This window comes from Dermacentor albipictus, chromosome 3, assembly GCF_038994185.2.
Source record: "Dermacentor albipictus isolate Rhodes 1998 colony chromosome 3, USDA_Dalb.pri_finalv2, whole genome shotgun sequence".
NCBI lineage: Eukaryota > Metazoa > Arthropoda > Arachnida > Ixodida > Ixodidae > Dermacentor > Dermacentor albipictus.
The window spans coordinates 101,279,691-101,292,854 of NC_091823.1; the positions used below are offsets into that span (position 1 = coordinate 101,279,691).

The window sequence follows — 13,164 nt, forward strand, 5'->3', positions numbered from 1 at the left end:
TTCCTTTCTTTTTACTAGTACGTCCCTACTTATGGTTTTCATTTTAAAGCGAAGCTTTCATTGCCTCTTCCTTCGACTTTCCCACCGCTGCTGCTGGTACTGTGGCTGCTTCTATCTGGCACACCGTCTAGGGGGCAGCTCAGAGCGTGTGTATACATAACCAATAATAACCAGCAAGCTTGCTGGGGCACGAATTCTTTTCCATTGAAAGCGGTTACATTATAGAGTCGCTTCTCAGGCAACGCAAGAAGCTTGTGCAGCGAATGCACTCCACACAAACACAAGGTATGTGTCTCACCCTGAACGTCTATTGCACTACCCTTGCATTAGTATCGCTTTCTCGATCGCCGGTTGTTGGTGCAGCCACCGATGGCCCAGTGCGGCCCACACGAATACTCTTTGTACATCCGACTCAGTAGATGTGGCAAGAACATATCTAATGTTAGGTGTCTAAATCACGCAAGAGAACAACCGGTATTTGAACCGAAACAAGATCGTGCGGTACAAATTCCAGGAAACGAAGAAAAACAATAGTGCCATAAGCCCAAATTGGAGACGATAGACAACGCCCTAAGAAAAATATAGTGTTTTAATAAATAGCGTTTCATGACCGCGAGCATTGTGGAAAAGTGCGGGATAGTGTCATAAACTAAATATTTCTTTACGTAGAGCCAAACGCCACCTCCTTTATTATCTTCGCGATACAATGTCTCGTATTGGTTTACCCGCCGTGGTTACTCAGTGGCTACGGTGTTAGGCTGCTGAGCACGAGGTCACGGGATCGAAACCCGGCCACGGCGGCTGCATTACGATGGCGGCGAAATGCGAAAACACCCGTGTACTTAGACGTAGGTGCAGGTTAAAGAACCCCAGGTGCTCAAAATTTCCGGAGTTCACCACTATGGCGTGCCTCATAATCAGAAAGTGGTTTTGGCACGTAAAACCCCATAATTTTTTTAATGTCTCGCATTTGTATCCAGAAAGGGATGCTATACGTCAGAGCTGCTAGCATACCAGATTTCACAGAACGCAAGCAAGTCGAATTTATGATGTAAGGAGAAGAGGAACATGTCTAGTTCCTCTTTCTTGTTTCTTAAGCTGCGTGTATTTATATAAGAAACATGAAATAGTTATTTTCTTATCTTTGAAGGTGGCACTATGAAATGATTCGAAATCGAGATAGAGTAAGGTGGACATAATGTGCGACTGCGCACTCTAGCAACGATTGAGACAAGGAAATCACGTCATTTTGTCAAGGTCGCTCTCATCGCGAAACCGTGTTACTCTCTCGCTTTCAGATTTCTGTAAAAAAACGTGTCCGTTTTTCTGTGATACGTAGCGATAATTTCTTTTAGAACGTTTTGACCGGGCAAGCTACAGAAGCCACTTGCTTGTAGCAGACTAGAGCGATAATTTCTTTTAGAACGTTTTGACCGGGCAAGCTACAGAAGCTACTTGCTTGTAGCAGACTAGAGCGCACTAGCTCAGGTCGACCTCTCTGTCTTATAATCATTCATTCATTCATGCTCATGGACGCTAAGTTTTTCTAACTCTTATCCTCGGTTCCTTCTTCTTGAAGCAATAGCGATTCCCCATCCACTTTTCTTTCAAGGCATAGGATGAAAATCGGGCAATTATAACAGCTTTTTTGCCAGCGTGAGGTGCAAGGCTGTGAATGGCATCCAAATGACATTCTTCAATAGCAGGTAGACGAAATTCGCGGGCCAGGCTGTTATTTTTGAGAGAAGGTTTTTCATTTTCTTCTTGAACCAAGCCGTACGTGTACTTCAGTGTTCAGACGCCGGCTACACAGTTCCACCTTATTAAGCTGGAGCTTCATTTCATTTCCACACTTTTGATAAACCCGATTCGATGACCTCAAGAGTTTTCGTGAAGGCATTCATGTCATTGTTCTGTTGATCTAGCTTTCCAATGATGGTGTAATACTTCTCACCCAGAAGCTCAATTGACTTTTAAATCGCATTCATGGTTTTCATTCCTTCAGTGAGAGCGTCAACTTTTGCTACGAGTCGGAGAAACAACATAATCATCTTGTTTAGCTCACTTAGTTTACTATCAATGTTTATGATCTCAGGGTTACTTGACGTCACAGCGCCTCTTTGTCGAAGAACAAGTTATACAATTCCAGGTGGTTTTACTTGAGGTACCCTTACTGCGGAAAACGGCGGCAGTGATACCAGAAGACTTCTCGAAATGGTAAGAATATTTGCATGAAACACATTTCAGGAACAGTGATGATTCCTTCACTGGCTCATGACAAGTCAAGAACTCGGTAGTGTCCCCACTCATCATTCAAAGAGGCTAAATATCAGTACAGCAGCAGCAAAGACGCAGATAATACTAGCTAAGAAATTAAACTTGAAACGAAACCAACCCGCAAAAAGCAGTACATTCAGGTATCATTTGCTGCGTGCGGTTCGCTGCCGTTGCTCTGCGAGAGTGTTGGGAAATCCTTGCAAGCGCTGGCTTTTATGCCCGTCAAACGATGGTCACAGCGCAGGAGGAGGCCAACTGATGTTCCAGGCGAACGCTTCATCGTTCACATGTATAAATCCGACATGAACAGGAGGTGGGAACATATTTATAAAAAGCAGTGCGGTATCAGTCAGGCTGCTCCATGCTCTCCACTGTCGCTGCTCTGCGAGAATGCTCTTGAATGATTCCACAGGTGACCTTCGTGGCTCTTTTCCTTGGGCACAAAGGATCATGACTCTGTTCAGCTGGTTTCAGTCAAGTTAAATGACTTCAATCCCTATTTGACCATATGCGCTTGAGGGCTTATCAAACCCGTTAGGCAGTGCAGGTAAACCCAGTAAGGCCAAACTGTGCACAAAAGTCTACGTTGAGGATTGGAGTGGGGAAGGCAGGTTGTGCAATCATCACCACAGTACAAGGTCTATGCTCATCCCCTGGGGATAGTTCATTGGATGCACAAGGAAATTAACATTGCTAACACCAAAACCAAAACAAAGGAACGTTTGAGATCTCTCCATCTCAACGCGTACTGAGGAATGCAAAAACTGCATTGAAAACATACATCCGGATGTTAAGCACACACAGTAATTAAAGAAACTGGATGGAAAGCGAAATGCCAACGTTCTTCACTAAAGAGAGCTACAGCACATTGCTTTGTCTCCATTCGGAGACCGTCGAAGACAGACGATATTAATTAACAAGTTAAAAAAAAAGCGGCAACCACAGTTACGTGGCTGACATCGTAACGTCTCGATGTGCAAGCGCTCAGTCACACGTAATTGCACAGAGCGCCATGACCAGGCATCCTGCCCATTAATTGGGCACCATGTACATCCGATGATTCGTGGATATCACCGTCATCCCTATATCATGATACCAATTCTAGAACTCAATACAAGGGATAGGTTGGTCGGCGTATAAGTCGATTGACTAAGTGTTGACTGAGCAGCATGCCGCATGGTTATCGTCTATCTAAGCGTACGTGAATTCTGCGAGTTCACCTGTGAGGTCGTTTGTGAAGCCATTAATAAGATAATCTGCGCGCCCATGACTGTCCCCGCTTATTACTTCCCAGTACTGAAGCTTCGATGATGCGCGCCTTAGTTGTAGCCGTCTTGCGAAGCAGCGGTCTCGCGAGGAACTATCCTGTTGCTGGGCTAGACGTTTGGACTCTGTAAACCATGCTGCTTCGGGAGCGAGTCCTTGCCTTGCTCTACCCTCATTTCGCATGTTTCCAGGCCTTCAGCTGGACCCACGTTATTTTCTGCTGATACTGGCGCAGTAACAGGGGCTCCCAGGTCAGCCTGGGACGTCGGCGTGTGAGTGGCGGATGCTTCAGGAAGCTCTGCTAAAGTTACAGCCGGCGCCGTGCCAGCTGGTGATGACGCAGCGGTTTTCTTGAGCTGGGCGCTGTCTTGAAGGGTAGGTTGGTTGGCGTGGTCGGGACTTCTAGGTTCCTCCACGACGGTGTCCTTTCGCTCCTGTGGCAGTAATGGATGCCCAGTTTCTAGTGGTGACGCCTCTTGGTCCAGTTCATCGTACTCGCTCAAAGGGGGCGACGTCGTGCTGTTTATGGGCGGTGAAGCAGACGTGCCCTACAGAGAGAAAAAAATGACGGTGCGTTGCGAGGTGGAAGTTCCGCAATGGTTTTCTTGCAGCGGCACGCGACTGTGCTGTTAGAATTTAATTTTGAAACAACGTAAAGTGTGTCGAAGCCCTGAATTTGCTTTGAAACGTAACGAACAAAGATAATAAAATAAAGGTTACCTTCCGTGTATTTCATTCTAATAGACAAAAGTTCTTCGCGTGCTCTTTTTTCGACAGCAATAATTTCTGCCGTCGTCGGCGCACTCACCAGGAGGTTCCTTATTTATTTAGGTTACGTATATGCTATATGCGACGCTAAGCGATTTTACGTATATGCGGGTTATATTTCTACACCATTCTATCACTAAAATGTCTCATACCAGGGGCGCTATAACGTAAAACTATTCCAAAATTTTCTATTCCAATTCTGCTATCAGCCCTCCGCGATTGGTCAAAAACTTTTTTCGACCACCCTCCACTTCACCTGTCTGTCACGCGACGTTACAACAACCGCAATACCTCCTCATCTGATATGATGTGTGCACACTGATTATGCATGATTTGACAGAAAAAAGAAAAACAGTTATTTCTGATTCGACCCCTTTTCGCCATTGGCCCTCGGCTATTGGTGAAAAGTTTTCGGGCTGCAACCACTTCACCTGCCTGTCACGCGACGTCACAAAACCGCACGAACTCACCGCGTCAAAGTGACGTGTACGCGATAAAGATGCATTAATATGCCGAACAAAACTGAATTTTTTTCGGAATAGCCGCAGGCTGCCCCGTTCCGAAAGGAATAAAACATAGCTGCAGCCGATCGCTGAGACGCTGGCTACTCGTACCTGCCGAAGAGCATGGGTGTATTTGCGTATAATAAAACTTCTTGCGTGACCGTGTAACGTTTTCAAGCACTTTCGGCACGTTTACTACCTCATTCTGCCAACTCTTCTTTGCTGAGGGTCAATTTTAGCGTCATTCTTAAGCTTCCGTTGCATGGCGCCGCGATTTTCGACCAGCCACCACAAGCTAGGTAAGGGAAAGCCGACCAATCGCAGACGCCAGCACCACCCTCTTCATCCGGTTATCGGTTTTCAGTGCAGTGGCTCGGCCCCATCGAATCCCTCTCCACTTGAGCGTTCTCCTCGCTTCTTGTGAGCCAATTAGATACAACAAGCCACTCAGTGTAGGCAATGTTATTCGTTTTTCAATTAAACAAAAGGGACGTCCTATGAACGAGGAGAGCGTTTGATTGGTCTGTTCAGACAACCCTATGGGTGACCGCCCGGTGCTTGCGTCGGTGGTTACGCAAATTTGACGTCAGGAAATTGGAATAGAAACATATTGGAATAGTTTTACGTTATAGGGCCCCAGGTCTTATATTCTTGACAAAGTTATTGATAACAATTTTGAGAATGGCAGTCCATTAACAAATGTCTGTAACAAACAAAACACTGACAGCACATTCTTTCATCTTAAATATTCTCAGAGTTAAGATATTACAAGTGCGGAACAATAACAGAGCTCAAACGTTAAAATGATGTACTTTTATTGGCACGGCTGTGCATTACCACCGGGACTGTCACGGGTAAAAGATTTGAAACATTCCCAATACGCAAAAGTGGAGGCAAAGTCGCCAAGAAATACGTTGGCTTTAATTAATAAACGAAAATGAAATTGTCCGACGGCAGGATTCAAACAGAGGGCCCTTAGCACAACAGCTAGTTTTTCCTCAGTTTGTGTTTACTTCAGTTCATGCTCCCACTACAGCCTTCAATTTCATGTGATATTCTGACTTGTTGCTATCGCATTCCTTCCTTCACCCTCATGGTGAAACTTGTTTTCTTAAGCAGCAATCAGTTTAGTTCTACGACACATTATACCGGATCCCAATAGTAGGTCAGCCAACAGTCTGTACGGCTGCAGTGCTGAAAGCAGACGCCGTGCTTCTGCAACGCACTGTACGCGGGAGCAACCACTAAAATAAAGTTGCAGTTTCTCCCGAAAGGCGAAGCGTCGACTCCGGTAGATAATTTGTCGACAGCTTTACGAAGTAAGGATAGTAGTTTTATCGGCCGTGTAAAATTGTAAACATAGCCATACTAACTAACTTAGCAAGCATGGTGTCACGTGCGTACAAGACAACATTAACACATCTCACTCGATGACCGCGGAAACTCGCTGTCAGAACGCTGCAGTGAGGAAAGCAGCAGCAGCGAGCGAATTGATGTTCGCGCAGCCGCTCGCTTCAACGCGCCGCGAAAAGAGAGCGCAGCGCGCACTCTGTACCCGTCGCAGACGGCTTTCAAGATACAGAAGCCCGGCTGGGCGCATGCGGCCGCCTGAGAAGCTCGGAGTAGAATGCCCCCCCCCCCCCCCCTCGAAGCCTTGCGTGCGACGGAAGACGGCGCGCTTCCTCCCCGCTTTCCGCCGTTTGCGCGAAAGGAGGAGGAGGAGGAAGAACTTTATTAGTGGAGAAACCTTTGCGCGGCTTATTCCTGGGTGGTTCCCTCTGACAGGGCTCCACTGGTGATCGCGGCTCGTCGGGCCTGGTCGAGGGTCGCCAGTTGGCTTCCCAGGTCCAGTTCGGAGAGTCTCGCCTCCCAAGACCACGTAGTGAGTGTGTGTGTTGTGACTCTTGGCGAAATTGCGTCGCCCGGACGGTCGGTGCATTCGTGTGTCATGTGCGCGAGTGTCGCTGTGTGGTTGCGACACCAGGGACATGTTCGGGACGTATAACTGTCTGGGGAGATTGCGTGTAGATGAGACAAGTGTGGGTATGTGTTAGTTTGCAGGTGGCGCCAGTCCCTTGCCTGGAGTTTATTGAGTCCATGTTCTTCCATGTGTTGTTCTATTCGAGTGAGTACAATTCGTGAGACTGAGCCGTGATAGCTGGCTCACCTCCGCAGGCTCTCACTTGCACATATAGCGTAAGGCGCGTGGCGACGATTTTGTCGCTTTTGGACTTTATATGATACTTCACGCCGATGCCGACGGCAGAAATACGCCTGGAGTGTCTATTAGTTGATATCGCAGTAAAAGGCGTGCTATGTGTAAAGAGTGCACTAGAGATATTGTACATTTGTATACCAGTATACATGATCGCATAGGGTTCAATAAGTTGGCAGAACTAATTTACACAATGTATGTTACATACTTAGAGTGTTGTATAATATACTTTATGTCATTGTTTTAATTTGCAGAACTTTGGGGAAACGTCGGAAATAATTAGGATCACCGAAGTTATAAACAATTGATACAGAATTTAGAGAAACTTCCTCATTGACCACCCAGTCAAGATTCCTAGTACTTCGGAAGATGCAAGCTGTAACATTGGGATTCGTCTGCGATGAATTTCTTTTTTGCTTAGGAACAAACCTTTAATACAAGTGGTGGTTGTCCTTGCGGAAAAGAAGAGAACTCGTTGCGTGGAAGCAGAATTAAGCAATGCGATTTGGCTTGATTGGAACATGCAGGAAACAGGGCGAAAGGAAATATACGAGGAAAATGTTGAGAACAGTCTAACATGAAATCCTTGCACGAGGTTATAAAGAAAGCGCGCGCAACAATTTGTTGACTCTAGGTTTGATTTAGAAGATGTCGCTACGTGCGGCACGGTTGAATGGAATAAACAGGCCGGTGTAATCATGTTAACCTGCGGCGGGGCAAAGGAACCTGTGCATTACAAGAAGAAATAAATCGGGAGGTTCAAAGTGACAGAGCAACCGTTGGGCTGCCAGAGCGAAACGCTGAAGTGGGGGGCTCAAAGTGCGGCATACTTAGGGTCTAATACGCAGTGCCAGATGCGGAGCAATCCCGTTCTGCCTCCTCTCTCATTGTTCAACAGCTTCACCCAAACGGCAAGGTTCGCGGCACCATGCTTAGGACCACTCTTGTAACTTACCAGCGGATATCCATCAGCAGGTAGCGCTACAAGCGTACTGCTGTCCAGAGCTGCAGGCTTCCCTGCTCTTCGTTGCGCCTTTTCTCTAGAGGTCGCTCTGTGAGCCTTGCTCTTCTTGGCTTTCAGGCGAGGCGACTCCAGCACCAGCTGGTGAGCGTTCTCTGCATGCCTTGTCGGCGAGGGCGCGAGCGAAGGCCTTTCTCCAGATTGCCGGCCGTGGGCTGCACCCTTTCTGGAAGGCGGCTTTTTTTCAAGCGCCTTCGAGGATGTAGCGACCACGGTCGCATCTAGGTGCTCGTGCTGGTGAAGGGCTTTTCTGCCAGGAGGCGATGGCGACTTACGCGAAGGAGATGGAACCTCCGAGGCCGGCAAAAAGGCCCCACTGGCAACGGCTTCATTCCTATCCGAAACCAACGCTGTGTCCGACTTCACCGCCTTATTCTCCGGCAACGTGCGGCGCGTGGGACTGGGTGTAGCAACGACAGCCGTGGAAGGCACGCCGGCTGCTCCTCCGGTCTTTTTCCTTGATCCCGCGGCCTTGCTAGTGCGCGGGGATCTTGCGGAAGAGATGGGCGGCACTGCAGCTGGTGGAGACCTCGCGTCTAACGCCTTTGGTGGTGACCTATGCTTGGCAGGAGAAGCAACTACGGACGAACCTTTCCTCGACTTCTTCGATGGAGAACCATGTTGCCTTTTGTGGTGCAGTGGTTTGGCCGGTGGCGGCGGAAGCTCTGGTGAAGCGTCGCTTACTGGCGAAAGGTTGTCCTTCGTCCCACCTGGTGCAGGAAGCGGAGGTGACTTTCTCGCACCAAGGTCCGCTTTGTGGGGAGACCTCGTACTCTGTTTCCTGGAGCGAGTTGGCGATTTACCCTTCTTCGCGCGCTTGGGTGATCCTGCTGGCAGCAGGTGCTCCTGGGAACTACGTGGTCCCCCGCCCTTTGGGGACTCGGTCGCAGCTTGCAGCGGGACGGCTGATGGACTTTCGGGTTTATCTGGTATCGTGGTTCCCGCATGCGAAGGTAGGACATCTGACCGCCATGAGGGTGGCAGTATGAGTGGAGCTGCATCTTGCGCTGCATACTCTCCTAAAGGCGGTTCGGTGACTCCTACTTCACCCACCAGCTCGTCATCAAGCAAATGCCGCAGCCTAGAAAGAACCTGAGGCCCTGGACCAAGTGACTCCTTCACTACAGCATCAGCTCCCTCACGGCCTTTCGCAACTTGTTTTGAGTCTTCGGTAGACGGCGCCACCGCTGATGAGGAAGACTTATGGTGCATCATTTGTGGCGATGCCGCGGCAAGGCGCTCGTGCACAGCTGAGTCGGCAGGAAATTCCAGTTCATTGAACAGCTCACTGTCGCTACGCGCTGCTTTGTCGAGAGTTGCAACCGCTGCTGGAGGGGCTACGTCTGGGCTGGCACACGGTAATACGAGTCCGGGGTCGCTCCTAGGAAAAGAGGTCAGCGTTCCCAGGGGTTCTGCTTGACGTGCGGTTGCAACTAGCGCCACCGTCGACTTATTGGTAGCCTCAGTGATTGGTCTGGCAACACTGCGAAGCGCGCCAATGGGGCGCGCGTCTTCCTTGCGTGGCACTGGTGGCGAGGCGGCCCCTTCGGCCTTCTTGGACTTGACAAGGCGCCACAATGAACTGAGCGGACGGGACTTGTAGAAGGTGCCCGATTCGGGTATTACCTGCGAGACAGAGCGAGCGTAGTCCTCAATAAACAAGCAGTCAAGCAGTTGAAAAGTGAATGCGAGAACGGGTGGCCTTCTTGATGCGCAAAGATATTTCTGAAAGACGTGTCCTAAGGCGTATGACGTATTTCAAGGTGAAGGTTCGTAAGGCACGAACATGCATGCGCATACACGCACACATACACGCACACATAACACATACACGCCCACTTAGAATTTGGAAATTCGGAATATGTCGGTGAGGTGTAGGACATGCCAGATTACATTCAGTTTCCAATAAAGGATTCGGGCTAATTGATATAAAAATTTAACACGAGAGCGTTCTACATAACTTGTGGTAAGTAGCACAAACTTAACTCTAAACCTGCCCTGCCATAAATATAGGGTGCTATTTTTTTAGACAATACGGATTTTTTATCTATATAAAGAGGCTGTAAGCAAAGAAGAACATGACGTCTTTGGAGAGGAATTCGTAAGCGAAGTCGACATACTTTGCTGCTAGTAGCATGAGCTTGAGAGGAAAATTAAAAAAAAATTAACCTAATTTTATATGGTAGCCTAAAGGCAGTTGTTTAAATGGCAAATTTGAAGGCAGTCACATTTTTATGCAGCCAAATTTTTTTTAACAAGTTTTGTAAGTCGCGCGTGATTCGATATATGTGTCATTGAATTTCCACCCTAGATCAAAGCAATACCAAAACCGAGCGCCGCAGGAGCGCGGGAAAGACGGCTCCGCTATCGTTTCGGTCGGAAACGCCCGGTGACGACTAGCGCGAGTAGCGGTAACTACATGGTCAGTCGCGGTAGCTTCATGGTACGGTGCACTTTGCCTGTCAAGCATGTGCGGCTGTGCGTCGGGTGCGAATTTACGGCGACGCGCTATCACTTAAACTTTGTCCCACATTTCTTTATGGGGCGTCGCCGTCTCAAGCGCAGCGCGAAGCGTCCAGTATCTACAGTGCCACGATTGAGGTTTGGAATTTGACGATAAATATCTGCCTAATTAGATGCTTTTTGAAAATTTACAAAAATGGGTGGGCCACAAATGGTGACGCTCTACAAATACTAGCTATAAACGGCGGCCCTCATGTTAGCAATAAAAAGTTAATTATTTTCTCTTAAATTAGTCTTTTCGCTGTGGCTTCAGTAGTGGCAAGATATTTCCAGCTCGCCGTATACATAGAGTTCGTATGCGAAGACGACACGCGTCTCCCGGTCTTAGCCTTTTTACAAAAACATCCTGCATTGTCTGGAACTGCACACCACCAATATTAGGCGATGTCTAAAGGTCTATAGTCGAGTACAACTTTAGAAAAAAGAGCAGGCCCCGGTCAGATGACTGAGGTGCGACTGCCGATTGCCTCCGCGGCTAGAATATTCCCGCTCTCAAGACCATGCTTCAAGAACGCGTAATTCTCGGTATAGATACATTTGTAATTTGATGACTGGTTCGGTAGAGCTCTCGTCATTGGAATGCTACAGCACATGCCGCATCGCGAGAGGAAAATAACCCCGTGCGTTCTACAACGCTGCTCATCGTCTGGTTTTTAGCGTCATCGAGTTGGGGCAAAAAAAAAAGAAAGAGCAGCTCTGCGTGGCTTTTGCGCTGGTTTACATGTACACGGCAGATTTACTACTCGTTTTCCGAGTTTAAAATGAATCAGTTGCTATTTAACGAGTACTAAAAGATTTGCATTTATCGAAACCATTAGAAACCTGCAGCGAGAAGGCGATCGAGGCAGGAAAGGTACAAAAAATGCTTTATTCGTCGTTTTAAATAAGTACTCTTGCTTTTAAATAGCATGAGATTGATATTTATTGTTGTTTTTGTGTTTTCACAAACAAACTTTCAAAAATGTCCTACGTCTTTCTTTTCGTTCCTTCTCGCGTTTTTTCCCCTTTTTTTGTTGCTGTTGCTACAAGCCTCCAGTCTCGCCAATTCGCGTAGCGCAGCGTCAGCGATGCTCGCTGCAATATTTTGTCGCCGGATCACGGCTCAGAATAAATTCATGCGGTGCGAATGATGCATCGCAAGCTCTCAAAATTTCCGGCATGGTAGACCACCGCAAACATTTTGGGAATTCACTCTGACGACGGGCAGACGCACACTACTGACGCGACTCGTCCCAGTTCGAAGCGCGGGCGGCCATCTTCTCCATGAGAGGGGTCACCGGCTGTCCGGCTCGTGACGTCAGCCTAGAGTGCACGCCCATTGGTGGAGGCTCGCGTGCATGCGCCTTGGAAAAGTAAACGCCCCTTTCTTCTAAAGCCATACCCGGCAATAGTGGTTCTCTCTGCATCGCGTATACAGCTGTCTTTTTCTCTTGAGGGGAAATCCAAACATCGTCCTTCCTACAAAAAGGCAACCATGTACCGCGTCCAGAGGTATGTGATAATGCTGAAACACTTTCAGTTGCACCCAGAATATGAGGAGTGACGCGATAGCTGGGACAATATTAAGCGCACTATGTATTATACTGTTTTATGCAGCATCGGTTGGAGTAAACGTCAGCAGATGCGCGTGAACAATCGCTTTTTGAGAACGCTTTTTTGAGCCAATGTAGTGCGAGGTGCATGTGGCGTGTGGCACTTCTTTGTCTTAAAGTGAAAATGCGCTTGTTTTTCGTGCACTTTCTTATGCTTACCTTCGCTCAGTGCCACTGCCTACACTAACGTTCGCGTGTCCGTATCGTCATTTATTTACCGACATGCCGCAGAGCGTGGCTTTAGCCAATCATTTTCCTGGCGGCGAGTGCTCATGATCCCAGGCAGTAATCTTCCTGCAACGCTTAGACTAAGAGGTATAATCTGCGATAGGCGATCTGCTTCTCATGTTCGAACGTGGCAGTGCAATTTTTTGCTTGTTCGTCCATTCTCGCAGCGCACTTCGGTATTTTTCGCGACGGACACCCTTGGTGGACATAAAACCTGCGATCAACATATACGGGGAAGGAATAGTTTTATTGCTTGCAGGAAAGGCGGTGCATGCACCCAAGAATCTACAGCCTATTGTCCTCCGAAACGATTGCCTAGCTCCTTTGCTTGTGCTTTTGAGAATGCGTGCAGAAGCCTCGCGATTCTTTTAATTTTTTTTCCGTCGGTACACGATACCTCGTGCCTATTTCACCGCTGCACGTATTTCACGCTGTCCCAACTGTCCCGCAACCACTTGTATCACTCATCAACACACTTTTCTAATAAAGAAATCTTCCCATACACCGGGTGCGGCACGTCGTGTTTATTCCCTCGGCATTCTTTCAAGTTGGAAACGAAGTGTCACGTTCATAGCTTGCTCCATTCTACCTGTAATACAGTCGCTGCACTACATCTGACTCGACCTACGAGCATCTGGACAGCTGTACGTCTGGACAACCATACGGCTTCACTGACCTGTAGTACGAAAAGTAGCCAGTAGTACAACCTACACAGCACGCCAACAATTCATGTAGCATATCTATTGATCACAAATTGTAGTGATTGGATTA

At 47.9% G+C, this 13,164-nt stretch overlaps 1 protein-coding gene across 4 annotated transcripts in view; it reads right to left on the bottom strand.

The window, feature by feature from the left end:
- Positions 1 to 1,138: 1,138 nt before the first annotated feature.
- LOC135914005 (nascent polypeptide-associated complex subunit alpha, muscle-specific form-like) overlaps positions 1,139 to 13,164 on the bottom strand; it is a 59,548-nt gene continuing 47,522 nt past the window's right edge. For 3 of the 4 annotated variants that reach the window (XM_065446716.1, XM_065446722.2, XM_065446727.1), the window contains 2 exons: positions 7,985 to 9,676; positions 1,139 to 4,091 (listed from right to left, as the gene is read on the bottom strand). In XM_065446716.1, the coding sequence (XP_065302788.1) occupies positions 3,654 to 4,091; positions 7,985 to 9,676 (2,130 nt within the window). In that variant the 3' untranslated portion in view covers positions 1,139 to 3,653. The remainder of the gene's footprint in view (positions 4,092 to 7,984; positions 9,677 to 13,164) is intronic. The other variant, XM_065446709.2, reaches the window with a different exon arrangement.